This window comes from Seriola lalandi, unplaced genomic scaffold (genome assembly GCF_002814215.2).
Source record: "Seriola lalandi dorsalis isolate HSWRI2012SDOR001 ecotype SW California unplaced genomic scaffold, Sedor1 jcf7180002054939, whole genome shotgun sequence".
Classification (NCBI taxonomy): domain Eukaryota; kingdom Metazoa; phylum Chordata; class Actinopteri; order Carangiformes; family Carangidae; genus Seriola; species Seriola lalandi.
The window spans coordinates 85,004-103,775 of record NW_019525659.1 but is presented as its reverse complement, the minus strand read 5'-3'; the positions used below and the strand labels follow the sequence as shown (position 1 = coordinate 103,775).

The 18,772-nt window shown below is 40.0% G+C and overlaps 1 protein-coding gene across 1 annotated transcript in view; it reads left to right on the top strand.

Annotated features, from left to right (window-relative positions):
• Positions 1-4,566, top strand: part of dcc (DCC netrin 1 receptor) — a 211,243-nt gene extending 206,677 nt beyond the window's left edge. Inside the window, exon 28 of the mRNA XM_087171665.1 lies at positions 3,918-4,566. Within this exon, the coding sequence (XP_087027791.1) occupies positions 3,918-4,007 (90 nt within the window). The 3' untranslated portion in view covers positions 4,008-4,566. The remainder of the gene's footprint in view (positions 1-3,917) is intronic.
• The last annotated feature ends 14,206 nt before the right edge of the window (positions 4,567-18,772 follow it).

Genomic DNA, 18,772 nt, shown 5'->3' with positions numbered 1-18,772 from the left:
TTAACCCTTTAAATGCCAGTTTGAAGACATGTTGCCTCTTGTTTTATTAAAAAAAACAAGACAGAATATGAGATATTTCCCACATAATACATGATGGAGGGATGTGACATTGTTTTATATCAGAGTCTTTTATATCAAGACATTTCTCAAAACCAGAATATGATCAGGGTGACTTTTGAACACTGGAAATAAATCATGTACTCATCCCGGCAGTAGCCCCTGTGGCACTCAGAATTTCCCTGGAATTTTCTAGTTATTAATTGTTTTTATTATTGTTTTTATTATTATTATTATTATTATTATTATCAACAACGAGCTGATGGACACATGAATTTCCCCTAGGGGATAAATAAAGTATCTATCTATCTATCTATCTATCTATCTAAATGGGTCATATATTAGCTAATGTTAGCTTTAGTGAGCAACACAGCAGTAAGAATTAGTCTGTGCGATGCAAGCTGTTTTAGAGGATAATCAAAAGAAACTGACTCCAGATAATCACAAATTTAGAACAAGTTCTCATTAACAAACAGGTTTTCCTACTGACAAGTTGTTCTGTATTTTGAGCCTTGACTCAGTACAGTACAAAGCCTACTGAACAGCTCCTGTGTAGTGTTATCTTTTAAATGAGACCGTGTCTGTATCAACTATTTGTTCTCCTCCAACTCTCCCTGATCTCTCAGAAACAGAAGAGCTTCAACACTTTACCACAATTTTAGGGGGAAATTAGAGCATGTGGACAGAAAGCTTGAGAGATGTAAACAGTCTTTTAGATTAATATGTCTCAGTGCGAAACTTGCACTGTGCTTACTCCACTGTGTTGGGATGAGTCTCTGACTGATTATAGAGGAATGTGAATCCAGGTCACCAGGCCAACAGAGATGACAGGATGTCAAAGAGAAACACTGAGCATCAACTGGCGTTTTACCCTATCCATGAAACGGAAGAAGGTCTGCTGTTATGAGTCAACAAATGAGATCGTGAGGTCACCAGGGTTTTTTGTAGTTCTCTTTTGAGCCTCTTTTATCTGTGGAAAGTGGAAAATACCTGTGTGTGTGGCTTCTGGATGAGCTTTTTCTGGTCTCATTCAGAGTGAAAGTGGCAGGTCAACAGATCACATTCTGTGGGTATTACACAAATAAAGGACAACTTTAAAGCTGCTGTTTGCCCTTTCTCTTCTTATAATATAAATCTCCACAGTCATTTAAGAGAGATTCATGTCACCTGTCGAAAAGCCACAGAGAGAGTTTAAAACTAAATACACAAAGAAGGTTTTGAAAGTCTCTGACTTTACATAAATACATTTTTCATTATTTGAGTTGGATTTGTTGGCAGAAATAGAATATAATATCCACAATTATGTTTTAATTAGTGTATAATCACCTGTAACTAAGAATCATTGTGTTGTCATAGAATGAACCCTTCATATCTTCACATACCTTCAGGCTTCACCTCTGTTCCCAAGTTGAGGGTGTGATACTTTGCTGTGTGCAGTCGCCATGACTGAGCTAGCTGCTGGACATTCAGTAAATCCCTGGGCTGCCTGCTTGTTTAACTGCAGTGGTGTGGAGGATTTGGAGTTGTTCAAAGTCACCTTTATGAAGCTGACAGCTGAGTAATTAGTAAAGTAATTAATTACTTTTTCTACAGCCATTATTGCCCCTCTGTAAGGCTGGACTTAGATGCAGCCGGGCTCTGAGCTAAATACTAAAATCAGCATTATAATGTTTACCATTTTCACCTCTCAGTGCAGTATTTTAGCAGGCTAATGCTTGCTAATTAGCACTACAAACTATAGCCAACAATAGCTATTTGGTCATAAAACAAAGTGTAGAGCAGACTAACATGTTGAACTGGTGATGGGATGAAGAGTCAGGTAACTGTAACTGGTAACTAGTAATCCTGCAGGGGCCATGAATATCTGTAAATTTAAAGGCAGTCCATCAACTAGTGGTGGAGCACCTGCTGACATCCTTGTGAAAGACATGAGACAGAAGCTGCCTGTTAGCTGTTAGCTGGTGAACTGGCTGTGGTTTGATTCAGGATGTTTGTTAACTGTTAGGTAAATGGACTGCACTTGTGTATTATATAGCTCCTTTCCTGTCTTATCAACCAGTCAAAGCATTTATTCATTCACACGCTCATTTTATTTCACACACACTCAGACATACTGGTAGCACAGCCAGGGGCAATCTGAAGTTCAGCATCTTGCTCAAGTATACTTGAACATGCGGACTGGAGCAGTCGGGGTGGACGACCCACTCCACCTCCTGAGCCACAGCCGCCCCTACCGCTGTGTCCTGCTGTGATTGGGCCCAATTGATGTTTTAAATGAAGGCGATATAAAAATCTATATATGACCGGAGGGGGAGTTGAGTTGTCCTGAGGCAGAAACCAGTCAAAAGCTGGTCCAACATGACTTTCTCTGGTCAGGTTAAAAGCTATAACTAGAGCAGACCGATATCTGACTTTAAAATGTGGATCAGCACATCCAGGACTCTCTGGAGGGAGATACACACAAAAAAATAAGAGTTGATGAAAATGTTAGTCATGATTCACCTGCTTTCATTATTTAACTTTTTGCCCACCCAGATTATTTTACATTATTTATATTTTCTCATTGTGAGAACACACATACAGTGAAATACAAACCAAGTTAAGCAAAATTAGGTCCCACAGCTTCAAGTGTTGAGTTTAAAAAGCAGTGCTGGAACTTGACAAGAGAAATATAAATGACTATAAATACAAGACAAACAACATTAGAACCAACTCTTAGCAATATATTTCCAAAATACAATCACTGATCTTAACACATCAATTTTCAAAATTATTCACTTGATCAAATAGGTTTACACACAGATGATTAAACACAAAGAAAACAGCTGTCACAGGTGTAATATGCTGTTGGATGATTCACTTTATACTGATAACTGTAGATTTTCTGTCTGCGTATGTTTGACTTCTGGAACATTTTTAAAGTAGCTGCACTTAGTGGCAGTGTATTTTAATAAAGGATTAGTACAGCAATTATACTAATACTTGAATGCACTACAAGTAAAGATGTTGTGCATTGACACAAACCTGTGTTTAAGTCTGAGAAATATGTGTCTTTATCAGTTTTCCATATTGCTGAGGACAATGTGGAAGGACAAACTCTGCATGAAAGACACGCTCAATATAACACACTGAGAAAGTGTATATGTGAGAGATGTGCACATGAATGTCACTCGCATGCACACACACAAACACACACATACACACATACACACACACAGATGGAGGCACTTAAGCCGACCCACTCAGTGGAGACACACCATTACACAGTGATCACAGGGTATCTGCAGCATTAAAGTGCAACCGTTCTCACTGTGAGTGTGTCCTTTCCTTTGAAACACCTGCAGACCAGTGACAGCAACACCCCCAACATGTTCGATGTGATCGACTCGGAGGCGCACTGTTATCTAACCTGAGGACAGTTTGTCAACCTGCACATTTTCACTGTGTCCCACTTTCTACCTTTAAGACCTCAGTTTCAGTGGGTTTGATTATTATGACTCATGTGAAAAGATCAGATTCGCACCTCTTCGTTTATTTTTGGATTATCTGGGAGGCGGAACAGCTCAATCCAACCTCAAAACCATTCTTCAGAAAGCTGTGGGTGAGGTCACATATGCTACGTCCATCTTTATTTACAGTCTATGGATTCAATGAAAACTTCTTGTCTTTTCTGACTGACTGACTTACTGACTGATTGTTTGTGTAAGTGGATATGGTTGTGATCAGGAGGAATGGTAAAACAAAATGTAAACTCAAACCTGAGATAAGAAACCTCTTAACATACTGTTCCTGTTGTATGGATAAGCCCTCATCAGGCTCAAGCTGCACAGCATGTGTAACCTCTACTTTGTGTCTTTCAGGTTTACGAGCAGGATGACCTGTCAGAGCAGATGGCCAGTCTAGAAGGACTGATGAAGCAGCTCAATGCCATTACTGGCTCCGCCTTCTAACCTCTGACCCCGGTCCAGCCCAGCCCTCAGCCACAGTCCAGTCTAGAACCCTTCTTCAAGCCTTGATGTCAGTCGATGTCCATTTGCCACAGGTAGCAACAGGTCAATCTGGGCTTGAAGACGCCTCTGTGGAACATCCCTCTGTGCTGGGTTGAGTTTGTTTGGTTTTTACTGGTCTTGGCTGGTTTCTACTGTTTGGGATGGGGATTGGACAGAAGGGCATGAAACGGAGGGTAAACACTACCGCAGCACAGCATCAACAAAAAGAACAGGAAAAGGGTTGAGGGGCTTCTTTAGGAGTTTAAAGTTGAAACCCCTTTAGACCTTTCAACCTCAAACAAAAAACTAGAAAAACCCAATGCCTACCGCCTCAACATAATGAAACAGGAGGAAAGGATTATCACAAAAAAAAGAAGACAAAGTTAAGAGCCCTCCTGTTTCTCTTCTTGGTATTTATTAACGTCCTCCGCTGAGTTCTCAACAACTCAGTTACTGTGACTGTACCTCACTTATTTTTCATGATTACTGTTGAAAGTATTCCTTTTTTTTCCCTTTTTTGGGTGGGGGGGGGGGTTCAACTTTTTGCAGTTACAGGATGTGTACCTGGTTTGAAAATGCTACCAGAACCAGTAAGACATAGAAAACATCCTCGGCCACCAAAGTTTCACCAAACTTTCTTTTTCTCTCCTTGGTCTGATGACACCTGTTGTGGTGACACAATGTGATCCTATCTTTCCTCAGTATCTCTTTCTTTGCCTCTTGAATGACACTATGATTTCACTGAACCCACCATCACCCATCATCCATGCAGCCTTACCACCTCTGGAGCCTGAGGTTTCAATAAATATAAAATGATTAAAAATGTGATTTTGGCCAGACAGAAAAACATGTAACAATATGCTAAGACTGGTCTGAATCATCTGGACCTGGATCCAACTTACTCTAGTCTTAAAGGACTGTATAGAAAACGCTATAGACTCCCACAGTCTGTCACTGCTCTTGACCAAGCCTTTACTCTCCCTAACCTAGACAAACTCCAGTCTTTACCTACAAGGATGTGTAACGTTGCCAAATTCTCATCTTGGAAAGCTTATTGTAACTTCCTTTGTTATTGGTCCTTGTTCTAATCTGTTTCAGTCCCAACCATGGACTGGACATCAGTGAACAGCTGATGATTTGTATAGAACAAAAGAAATCTGGATTTGGATGGGTAGAACCCATATTATCCTGTCCAAATGAAGGTTGGTTTTGGATGGTATGCGGTGATTGGTCTTTTTGAGAAACATGTTTGAATTCAGTCTGAGCACCTCGGTCACAGGTCACCATGTTGCACTGTATGTACATCACACAGCGCGTGGTCCCCCCCTGCTGGTTGGACAACTAGGAAGTACTAAAGTGAGACTGTAACATTTTGGATACAAAAGGTTATGGTAAAAACAATTATGAGCACCGTCAAAACACAATGTTATCTTAGGAAAGAGATAATGACGACATCATCACAAGACAGTGTAATTATCAGTTGACACTGTTATATCTTGATCAAATAAAAGTTAGATAAAGTCTCAGATAAAAAGTTTCAAAAACATCATCTTGTTTTATTGAGAAAACAGTTTGTTATCTTAATATAAAAAGAATCATGACTCTTAACATTCACGGTATATAAAATGCACCTGGCTGGAATCTGTTTAAATACAATATAACATACAGCTATGGAAATGTGCCATTACTGTTATTTGTGAAGGAGGTGTTACAGCAACAGAATCAAGTATCAGTATTATTATTATTATTATTATTATTATTATTATTATTATTAGCATTATTATTATTATTATTATAAATGCTAGTGGGGTGTGTTGTTTATTTTTTCACTTGGTGCAGTGTCAGTATGTGTTTGACTGAAGGGCCTCCATATTTATTTTCATGAGATAAACACACCTGTACCTCTATCAACCTTGATCACATGGGAAAATAGCAAAAACCACAAGCTTCACTTCAAGTTGACTTCAGGTGGTTCCATTTTTATACAAAAATAAGAGGGAAGAAAAACAAAACACAAATAATGCATAAGCCACAAAGTATATTTTTACATCCACTGTCAGAACTGTGTTTTCTTTCTTCTTTTAATCAGGCTTTTCCACAGAGAACTATTTCAAATGTCACAAACCACCATGAAAATTTGTACATACAGCCCACAGCAGAACACAGTTAAACACAGGTATCTAGAGAATTCTTTTGTGCCATATTTATTTGTATTATAAGCAGGCTTTAAAGAGTGGAATGAGGGAATCGAACCAGCAGGGTTTTGGTTTCAGGTTGAGGTCAGTGAGGACGTGGATGCACAGAGCAGCACCTTTCAGTTCTTTAAAACAACTACATTAGTATCACAAGCAAGAAAGAAAAATGTGATGTAGAGAATTAAAGTGAGATTAAATGGGTTGGTAAAGGATCTTTTTTTGTTACTCTGTGAAAATTCATTAGTTCAACAAGGCAGATGAGCTACCCTCTAAATTGGTGTGTTCTTGAGCTTTTTCCTTGTTCTAAGGAGAAAATGTGATTTGATGCAATGCCTGTGCAGAAAGAAGGCAAGGACTTAAAATGACAAATGATTCATTGATTAGCTGAAGGAAAAGAATAACATGCCTTCAGTATGCTCCATATTTGACTGTGTAACCTCAGTCACTACAGTGCAATTTACATACCTTTATCTTTGTGTGAAGAAAAGGAAAAGCCTGCGGGAGGCAGAGAGCAGCAGCAGAGACGGTGAATTGATCTTCAGAGTTTGTACATGTGAGTGAGGGCACGGAGGACTGAGGCCGGGAATTCATTATAACGCCGTTTCAAATTCAAGCTCACGCTCACTGGGCTATTACAGTGGCGGGAAAAGTCCTAGGGACGGAGGGGATGGAAAGGTAATGTCTCTGCAGAATGAGTGTGGGGATGAAAGGTGGATGAATGCCGGCAGGCGGACGGTGTGGGGCTCAGTCTCATCAGTCTGTTCTGGGATATACATCCAGTCTGAGCCAAGAGCGTTCATTCTGCTCTGACTCGCTCTTCTCCTCCTGTTTCAGAGCAGATGAACAACCCAGCGCTGAAAATCTGATTGTAACAATAAATGCTAAATTAAATGATCTGTTGACACAAGAAATTTCTTCTGTTCAGTGTCACAACAGGGAAGAGAGATGAAAGCAGAGGGGATTATTAAACTTGAATGGGATTTTGCACATTTTAGCCTGTTAAATATAAATTACATTAAATATCAGTAGTGCTGATCGTTTTCCAAGTTATCCATCAGCTCTTCATTCGATTTCCTTCCTTCCAGGCAGCTATTCATTTAGTTCAATTCTATGTAAATAAAACTGCTGACACTTGAAACTTAACCTGCTTCCAGACATCTGAATCACTCTACACGTTTCTTAGCTTTGTGAGCACAGTTAAGAAAGGAGAAGTCACCTACCTGAGCCCGAGCCACTAAACCAGAGACTAAACCAGAATTTCAAGCTACTTCACACTTTCTGCAGCGAGTTAATCCATCACAGTCAAAATGTACATGTATCTATGTGATATCATGTGTCCAGCGGACAGATCAGACTATTTCAGAAACTGTGGCAGATGCTCTGACACCTGAGATGTGAAAGTTACCTGTTGAACCAATGGAGCTGGAAACAGCATCATTTATAACACTGGCCTCCTCCAGCAAAAGAGCTTGTCAGCATTTGGACTACAAATCCAACCAGGTTTCCAGATTCTCGTCCACCTGTTTTTATGCACATTTTTAATTGGGAAATGTGAATGCCGATAAAATAAAAAAAGTTCAAATGTTGAATGACGTTTCAAAACAAGTTTATGCTCGGCTCAGGTGGAAAAGTTTGTATATTGATAAAAAATAAAATGCAACAAAGTGCAATGGAAATACATTTAGTAATCATATCATAATGTACATGAGTCATGTTTCTGCTCAGCCCAGAGATGACAACAGACAAAAACTTCAGATCTGTGTGGAGCGATGAAGAGACTGTAACCTTCCTTATATTAATGAAATACACAGAACTGTCATATCTCCATCATGTTTTCCACATGGCTTTTCTTTTTAATATAGGAGCTCTGTTAATTACATCAACATTGTACCCTTTCCTCTGTTTAATGGTTTAATGGCATCCAACTGGAGAATTAGGGGAACCAATTAGCACCCAGTTCATAACATGTACATAACAGTAGTGGAGGGAAACACATTATTTCACATTGATGACTGTACATGTTGACTGTGATGGACCACACTGTTCCTACTGAGCCCTGAGTCAGGCTGGTTGGGCTTCTGCTGACAGGTTACCCACGCATGCTCTGTATGCGGACTGAAATTAATGTTTGCACATTGTGTTCACATAGGTACTTTTTGAACCAGGTCCAAAATTTTGCATCCACAAAGATCTTTAGTATCAAGTCTCTGCAAATGTGATTTTCATGTGATTTGGCTGCATGGAAGGAAGGAAATGAATCTAAAAACAAGCAGCAGGTCTGGAAAGTTCAAAGGATTTATATGAGGTGAACTAAAACAGGGAACAGCATCAATATGGTCCTTTGATTCTTTTGTTTACATGAGACATTTGATGACAGTGACGATCAGGCTACACTGTCTAAAAACATTTTCAAGCAGTGCAGTCACAGTTAATGGGCTGATTAAATCTGCTCACTCTAAGGATCCTGATGATCTTAGTTGAGGTTTGAGTTTGTAATTGGCTGCTCACCGTTCATTAGCTGAGAAAGACATTAAGATGCACCTTCTGACATTCCCTGCATCAGACATGTTATTCATCATAATTCATTTACCCTTATGAGCTTCTCTTTATTAAGTCATCTTATTTGTAGGCTTTGTGAAATGTTAAAATGTGCTCTGTGTTATGTTAATTTGTTTCTGCTACACAGCCGACACACAGGGAACATATGGAACGTCTGCTCAGCTGAGGGCTTTTCCCAGACTTGAAAGAGAACTGGTTGTGTTACTTCATTGGCACAGATGCAGCGTTTCAGCAGCTGTCTGCAAACAGAGACACATAAGATGTGTCAAATCTAGTGAATCTAGGGATCGTCGTGTACCTGAGACATTTCACTACACCGCCAGCCTGTCTGTCAAAAGTGTCTGGTCCAGTGACTAAATCCTCAACTGGCTCACTCAGAGACTCACACAGCAACAACATATTCATCCCGCCAGGTCTCTTAGTCTCCCATTCAACCCAAAGGATGGTGAGTGAGATCATCTCACGTATTCTCAGTAAATTCTAAAATGTGTCTAAATAACTTTAAATGAGACAGAATAAGAAAATAAAGAAAAAGAAAATTCATTGTCAATAACGTTTGATTTGTATGGAAAGACATAAACTATAGCCAGATGTTATTGCTCATTTGGAGAAAATAAGTCATTTTTTTGCAATGGCAGGGAAATGATTATCCACAAAAGCAACTGAAGCATATTCTGGATTTAAGTTTCTATGTAGGCATGCATGAGGTTGTATCCGTGTCACTGATCAGACAGTAACATTGACTTCTGAACTCAAAGTCTAAAGTTGAGTGCAAGTTGATTTTCACAAAAAGCGACCAATACCAGTGTTGTGCAGGAACGTGTTCAATTCATATTATTTGTGAACGCTGAACTGAACGAATCAGTTTACAAATGATGAACGTGAACGTGAACGTGAACATGGCGCCGCATGACGTTTCGATAGCCTAGTTAGCTTGGCTGGTGCTAGCGGCACAGACGGTACAGTGCAAACTGCCGAAGCCAGTTTGTTTGAGCATTTGAAGCAGTTTTATGAACAAACAAGTGAAGACTCAGACGGATTATATTTATATACAGATTTTAAATGTAACTCATGTCTGTGATTCTTCAGTGGTATACAAGAATTTAGTTTGGGAGTGGCAATGATTTGGGGCTGGTGATGGATGGGTAGGGGGAGGGTCTATTGAAAGAGAACAGCGGACTATTTATTTTAAAAAAAACGGAACAAATGAACGTGAACTAGTTAATTTTTGGAACTGTGAACTTAGTTCAAAATAAAAAAAATGAACTATGAATGTGAACTAGTTCATTTTCATCTGTATGAATTGAACTTTGAACTAGTTCTTTTTTAGTGTGAACTGGCACAACACTGACCATCACCACCACCTGCACTTGACAAGAAACCACGTTCAGAGAAAAAGTACAAACGGCATTGATCCTAGAACAGAAAGAGAACTAACAGCCTCCTAAAATGAAAAATCCTCCCTGAAACAAAATGTTATCAGACAACTTCATCATTCACTGCAACTAAACTACAAAACATCCAGGTTCATGTACAAACCCAACATGTGCTCATTTATAAAGGAAACTATAAGGGAACCATTAGGAACTAAAAGGACCTTGTTTAATGTTTTTGTTTTTTTGTTAGACACTGAATCCTGAACCAAACCTTTCATCTCTATGTCATTACAAGATTTTTAATTTAAGCCAGATGTTAGTGTTTTTTTTTTTCTTTGGCTCTACATGTGTATTTTACTGTGGAGAAAAGCATTGCTGCAGCAGAACTACATTACTGAAAACTGCTTTTTTACAATGTACAGTACCACTAGAGTAGTAGTAACTTTTTATAATCAAATTTAATATATTATTATGATTATTATTATTATTACTTTATTTCGAGTGCTCTTCTATTATTTATAACCATGTGATGATATTTCTGCAGATGTAAATTTAGTTTAGCAAAGAACAAAATGAAAAGAGGACTGAAGCGCCGTTGAGAGTTTTTGTTTCTTCTTTTAGTTGATGCCTTAAAAGGTTACAGTATTTTTTTAATAATATGGTAGAACAGTTATTTATATTTCTTAATAAAACATTTAGTTCACATATGAATGGTTTGCCACCATATCGGGTCTCTGAGGACACACAGTCCCCACCTTCATGTTTTTAGTCTAACATCTGTAGATTGATCTCATCTATGCAGAACCTGTACATAGTGACAGACATGTCCCCAGAGTCTGTGATGTTTTCATGACAGTTTCGCATTTAAGCCAACCTCCATCTGGAGCCAGGAAATCCTAATCTGGGCACAGAGGGCGGAGTCTGGGTGGGACTGATGTGTTTAAGATAGAAAATCCATCCCTGTCAACTTTTGGCAAAGGTAGCACAACTGACAGCAGTGACTGTTTTGCAAACTGTTGTGCAAACTGTTTTGTTGAGTTCATTGATGCTCCGACATTAGAAATGAGGTCTGCTGAAAGCAGGAGTTCATAATATCTTTTATATAGTGACCATGTGTCTTTATTCATCTTCTGACAATGTCACAGTTTGTCATATAAATGCTTTAAGGTTTTCTTGTTTGTTTGTTTGTTTGTTTGTTGAAAATGGGTAGGTCATAATGAGTGCCATCTGAGCATCATTGAATGCAGCACCAAGAGCTTTTTAAAATAATCCCTGCTCTCAACTGCTTTACCACACAATGACAACCCGTCTTTGGTACAAACTGATGCTACTGTTGAAAATGCTCCTCGCAGAAGTATAGTTAATATGATTTGCAGTTAATGGACTTATACCTGCAGGGACGCACCATGATGGTCCTTTAAAAACACCTCATCCTCTATCTGCAAAGACTCTAGTCCTTGTGAGCTTGTCCTGTGGTGACTGTGTGAAACTCAGAAACCGGAACCCAACCTGATAAAGTGGAAACTGGGGAGACTTAGCTCCTGCATTTCAAAGGGAAACTCGACTTCATTAACTTCTTTTTCTTTGGGCGCTTTACTCCTGTGTGGGAACCACTGATGATCAAAAAAGGGACAAATTACATGGTAAAAAAAAAAAAAAAAAAAACTGAAGTGAGGTTGGTCAGGGATGTGCTGACTTTGAACGTGTCCTGATGTTGGTGTGAAATCGACTCTGTCAGCTCCGGGCCTAACAAAAAGAAAATAATGGTGTAGAAAAAAATGTAAAATGATTTGGACCTCATCTCATCAGGGTGAAAAGGGCCAAATTAAAACAGCCCTTATCTCCTCTCACACAGACAATTACTTCATTTCCAGAACATCATTGTTCGACAGAGGATCCGACAGACGGACAGCTCGGAATAAAAACAGTTTGACTTCATCCTTTAAAAAATGTCCCGTCTGACAGTCGTTATAACCAAATTAGCAAAGTGACTGCAGTATTTTAGTATACATTTGGTTCATTTGAGTGATGGGGAGAAAAGGTGATGATGGGGATGATGGTGATGGTGATGATGAAGATGAAGATGATTATGACGATGTATCTCAGATGAAGTAAAGCGAAGTTTCTATCCACAATGTTGTATACAATTGCTGGTTTTGTAATGCACTGTAGAACAGTCCCATGGTCCCTTTTTATAGAAATGTTATTTCAATTGTGCATTCTTTTTCTTTGATAAATAAAGTTTTGATACAAAAGCAGCTGCTTGATTATTATTTATGCATCAAATTTATCATCAGATACAATGGGATCAATGGTGTGTGTGTGTGTGTGCATGTGTGTGCGTAGGTGTGTGTATGGGCTTGCTCTTCTATATTCATGGGATGCGGAAACCAGGAGCCCACAGCTTTGTAATATGTCAATGATGGGTCCCCACAAATACAATAAAACAAGTGTGTGTGTGTGTGTGTGTGTTTGTGTGAGTGAAATGGGTGGTGGGGAGACTTCAGTCAAAGGTGTTCAGATATGTGTGTTGTCCTGCTGGTCTCTACTACAGGCTGCGGTGTGAACAACGGAACAAGCAAACACACTGATGATTGGGGCGTCGTGTGGCCCCATGTGTAGAGGCTACAGTCCTCGCTGCAGTTGGCCCCGGTTCGAATCCCGCATCGGACGGCCTTTCGCTGCATGTCATTCCCCCTCTCTGCCTCCCCGTTTCCTGTCTCTCTCCACTATACTGTCCAATAAAGGCATAAAAAGCCCAAAAAAATATACTTAAAAAAAAAAAACACACTGATGATTGAGTGAAAAGTCATGGGGTCTTTAAAATCTGCAGGGTTCATCTTGGGTGTCATCAAGTAATAATAACACACAAACTGATAAACTCCTGTGTCTTTATAGAACACACATCCACGCACACACATACACACAAACACACACACACAATTCCTTGGATTTCATAACCGGTTGAGCCTCCTCTGAAACCAGCTCTTCTGTAGTTGCTGATCAGAGCTGCTCGATGTTCAGGAGGAAGTTTGGACCATTCTTCCTACAGAGCTGCTTCAGCCAGACAGATTTTCAGGATGTCTGGTGTGAACAGCCCTGTGAAGTCAATCCATGGCATTTCTATTGGGTTAAGGTCTGGGCTCTGACTGGGACAGTCTAAAAAGTTTTTCATTGTCTGAGGTCATTCTGTAGTAGATTTTCTTTGGCTTCAAGGGTCATTGTCCTGCTGCATCAGCAGCTTTTCCTGAGCTTCAGCAGGTGGAAATGATCCTGAAGAGACCTTGATAAACTTGAAGATGTGGAGCTGTCTAGGTCTGTGGCAGCAGACACCTACATTATGATGTTCCGTCCACCCTGCTCTACCTGTGGGAGGATGTTTTCATGTTGGTTTGTAGAGCCCTTTTTACACCACACATAGAGCAGCGCGTTCCTCCCAAACAGTTCAACCTCAGTCTCATCAGTCCGTCAAACATTTTCTGTGTTCCGTGTTGTGGAGAGTCAAGCTGCTCTTTTGCAGACTTGAGGTGTGCAGTGATGTTTTGTTTGCAGAGCAGCAGCTTCCTCTTTGGTCTCCTGCAATGGATGATCTGTTTATGGTAAACTTGTGACCAGACATGTGAACCTGCTCCAAAGATTCCTTTAAACCTTTAGTGGTTGCTTTGGGCTTCCTTTACACCATTAATACCTGACAAACTCAATCATTTAAATTTATGAAAAATTTCCAGGGAAATAACCTACAATTAATTATTTAATTAAAGCCATTGTTAAAACTGTATATGACCATGTAAAAAAGTTTGATTAGGTTAAAATCCCCTGTTGGATATTTATCATATGCTAAATTCAGTGTAGTGTACATTTCCACAGCACTAGTTCCATCAGTATAACAACAGTCCTGTCATACTCACCACACTGCTGCTCCCACCTTATTTTTAATCACTTATTTTGCAGTTGCACTTAAGTCCTGTCGAAATGTACACTGCACACTGTTCATTGAATTTACCTGTGAGATTTTATACTACAGGTGATTTCATCCTCTTCAATGCTTTTTACGTGACCATTATACAGTATGATAACATCATAGGTCAACAACTAAAGAATCCAGGCTGATGGTTTTTGTCTCTTTGTTTTTCACTCCAGTAAGGACAGATGAGGTCGGCCATCTGGCTGTCACACTGACACAACTCAGTGTAGCTTTATACTGACTGATACAACACATCCATCCATCACAAACAACCTGAAACCTGAATAAACTCTTCAACAGAAACTCAATTCAGGGAAGTCAATACAGACTGCAGCAGCTAATTTCTGTCTCACAAACGTTTAAAGCATCAATGTTGATTTCCCAGACCTGGATAGAGTCATCTCCATAGCAACAGGCAGAAGTGGAGTTGTTTTAATACAGCAGACTTTTAACACTTGCTTGAGTAGATTTCTGGAGAAAGCATTACTTTTTCTTACTTTTACTATTTGGATGAATTCATCTTGTTACTTTTAGTTATTTATTCTTTTATGTGTTTAAGCTCCCTCATGACTGTGTTTAGAGCAGAATAATGGTTGTAGTATCTCAGCAGGATATTCACATGAGACTGTCAAGAGTTTGGCTTTCAAATAGTGTTTTTAGCTAATATTAAGAGAATACAGCACACAGTGCAGCAAGCTGGTCTGAAGTCAGTACATCAGAGAACTGATGCAACAGCAGCAACTGTTCTGTTATTGCTAATGAATTTAACTCTGTATACAGAATCACACAAACAGTGTCATTCTGGAAACTACTATTACTGCTCTCTGTTGCAATGTAAATGGTGGAACTATTGTAAGATTCTTTGCAACTGTATTAATCATTTAACTGTTAATGTTCTTTCATGTTGGGAAGATTCAATAGCTGAATGGTGAGAGTGCATACCACACAGGTGCACACACCCTGAACAGCGAGTCCCCAGCCAGACCAGTTACAAAAATAGTTTATTCATGTAGCCTGATGACAGAAGCATTAAGAGCAAATTCTGCTTATCTTACTTTATGTGGCCACGTTTCAACCACAGATCACATTTATCTCTAATTACCCTGAATGAGTCATGTGATAATAGACACTTTGTTTTGGTCACCTCTGTGATCTTTTTTTTTCATGTGATTGCAGAGGTCTGGGTGTGTTGGATCCACACCTGATCTGTGGGTGTCTGTGGTGCAGGCTGGGACCTGGGACTGTACTGGAATGATCAAAGGTTAAAGACACTGTAACATGTTGATTGTCTTTATTTTTACTTCTTATCTGATCTGCTGATTTATTTGCCCAATCATAAGATAATACTGGAAAAAACAATTATGGTCTCATAATATGTAATAATAATGTAATATCCACATGAAGACGTTGTAATGAGATACAGACTGGGGTGTAACTGTTGCAGTTTTTATCCAATCAGCAGATGATGATGTAACATTTCATCACAAACTGACCATAAATAGGTGACTATTCATTTCCTTACTTTTACCTGAGAAAAACCATCTGTCATGATTAATTAAGGCTAGACCCAAATGAAGACGAAACACAAATTGCTCAAAGTGGAATGAAATTACTTTACTTAAAAAAAACACAAGGGGACACCAGGAAACATCAAACATCAAAAATCCAAACAGAAATTCCACAGGGGTAAAACAGGACAAATCCAACAGGAACCAGAAGCATAACACTGGAGACTTGAACAGGAAGCAGAAGCACGAGGTAACGTGGGAAATGACAGGAAGCAGAAGCACGACGTAACACAGCGGACTTGAACAGACGAACTCACCTGACAAAGGGGAGCACAGAGACTAAATAGACACAAGGGAGGCAAGGGTGACTGAACACAGGTGAAACACATTAGGCTGGGGCAGATAATCAAACTAAAGGAAAACAGGACAAAGACAGGAAGTAAAAACATCATGAGACACAAGGAAAGTAACTACAAAATAAAACAGGAAATGACCAAACCCAAAGTGCAAACATAATGCAAAAACTCAAACATAAATTGTCTGTCATGGCAAACCATGACAGTCTCTATGAGTGAGTAGGAAGCAAGCATCACAGGTGCGGCCCCTCTGGAGGGCGACCAGGAGTTCACGGGGTTGGTTACTGGGGAACAGGAGCAGGAGGCAGCCGAACCGCCAACTGGAAACCAGGAGCTGGTGTCGACCAGACTGCCAACTGGAGATCAGGAGCTAGCGTCGACCGGACCGCCGACAAGATTCGAGGAGCAGGAGTCAGCCACACCGCCGGCTGTAGATCATGAGCTGGTGTCGGCCGGACCGCCAACAGAACACGAGAAGCAGGAGTCAGCCAGACCGCTGACAGGACGTGAGGAGCAGGATTCAGCCGGACTGCCAAATGGGAATCACAATATGCTCGTATTTTATCATTTACTTAAGTTTCTCATTACTCACGTACTTTTTATGTAGTCATATACTCTAAGTATAGGCTATATATTTTGATTTTGTTTACTTGTTTTTGGGTGGCATTATCGCCTTTATTCTGATAGGACATTGAGAGATAGACAGGAAAGTCAAGGAGAGAGAGAGGGGATGAAATGCATGGCCTTTGCTACTAGGGCTAAGCCTATGTGGTACACGCTCTACTGGATGAGCCACCGAGGCGCTCCAACAACGTTTTATATTTGAGTATTCGTTTTTTGCTGTTACAATATTTTTACTTAAGTATAGTTCTATTGTCTCCTGTTTTGTTTGGTTCTACCGTCTCCTTTGTTGTCTGGTTCTACTGTTTCCTCTGTTGTTTATTTCTACTGTATCCTCTGTTGTTTGGTTCAACCGTCTCCTCTGTCGTCTGGTTCTACAGTCTCATCTGTTGTCTGGTTCTAATGTCTCCTTTGTTGTTTGATTCTACTGTCTATTCTGTCATCCAGTTCTAATGTCTTCTCTGTTGTCTGGTTCTGCTGTTCCCTCTGTTGTTTAGTTCTAATGTGTCCTTTGTTGTTTAGTTCTAATGTGTCCTTTGTTGTTTAGTTCTAATGTGTCCTTTGTTGTGTGGTTATGCCATCTCCTCCGATGACTGTTTCTACCGTCTCCTGTGTTGTCTGGTTCTACTTTCTTCTGTGATGTCTGGTTCTACTGTCTACTCTGTGTTGTCTGGTTCTACTGTTCCCTCTGTATGGAGACTTTGGAGTTGCTGTCAGCAGTATGATGAGGTGGCCTGTGTTGAGCTGATTGTTAGTGGAGGACAAGGCTGCAGAATAAAATGACAGCTCATCTCCTTCCTCCATGCTGACACATCAGCCTCCATCTGCCGTCTGCCAGCCTAGCGGACCAGACGAAGTGATTCTACACTACAGAAAGAAGTAAGAGAAAAAACTAATGTGCAGAACTGGTTAAGGATGGGAGGAAACAGTGGATATTCATTTTACAGGAGATGAAACATTAACTGTTTAGAGGAAGGACCTGGAAGCTGGAACGTCTGAGTTCAGGAGAGGTTTGGAACAGTTTAGAAGTTGATGTTTATAGATTTCATTTACATTTGGTAATATACAGGGGTGAAAGTAACGACTTACATTTATGTCCATTACTGGAACAAAGTCGTTTTTTTGTGTACATTTTTTTTAAATCAGTAATTCCATCTACATTAGTTTTAGCCAGATGTTCCTAATAAAATGCAAACTCAGAGTCAATTTTGAAGTATTAGTTGTATGCACAGGCTGCAAAGTGGCTGACTGGAATTTATTGCAGGTGCTGGGAGAAATGTAATTGAAAGCGTAGTCATTGTCAATGTTCCTGGACAGCGTGGAGCAAATGTGCCAATATGTGCTGATTATGAGGAACGGTGTTCTCCGCCATGCCACACTGTCCTTACAACACTGCCCATATTAAGTTTTCTGCAAGCAGTTCGCAACAGGCTTGTTGATCCAGAACAGACCAGATGTCACAGACAATGTAAGTTTTCACGAGGCTATTCTAATCCAAAACTGGTTTGCCATCACTCCACTCAGTTCTGTACCTTCCTCCATATTTACCTTTAGGAAAGGATATCAACGTCAGCCCTACGGCCACATGCTGCTTCTCCAGGCAACGGAGGAAGCATGTGCGGACATAATGGCTGCCTCTAGACAAGGTTGGATATGTTACTCTAAGACAGGCATCACCAAATGGCGGACCGCGGTCTGGGCACGGACCCAGTGACGGTTCTGCCCGGACCCGTGAAAATTATATAAAAAGATAAATCATTCGTGCATGCGCAGCTAATTTAGTTTATACGACAGACACGTCATCAATAGCCAAGCCAATCAAATCGATTGTTTACCTTTCAGCACCAGAGAATAGAGAGGGGGAGGGGGAGTGAAAATGGCTTGAGAAAAGTAGACAGTGAAAACCGAACTTTTAAAGATGAATGGACGGACCAATACATGTTTGTTCTGCCTGCAGCCAGTTCTAAACCTGTGTGTCTCATATGCTGTGAAACTGTGGCGTTAATAAAAAGTAGCAACGTTAAGCGTCACTATGAGACCAAACACGGATCGTTTGATGAAACATACCCGCAGAAGTCCGCAGTGAGGGCAAGTAAGATTATGGAACTGAAAGCACAGTATGACCGGTCTACCCGTGTCCTCACACA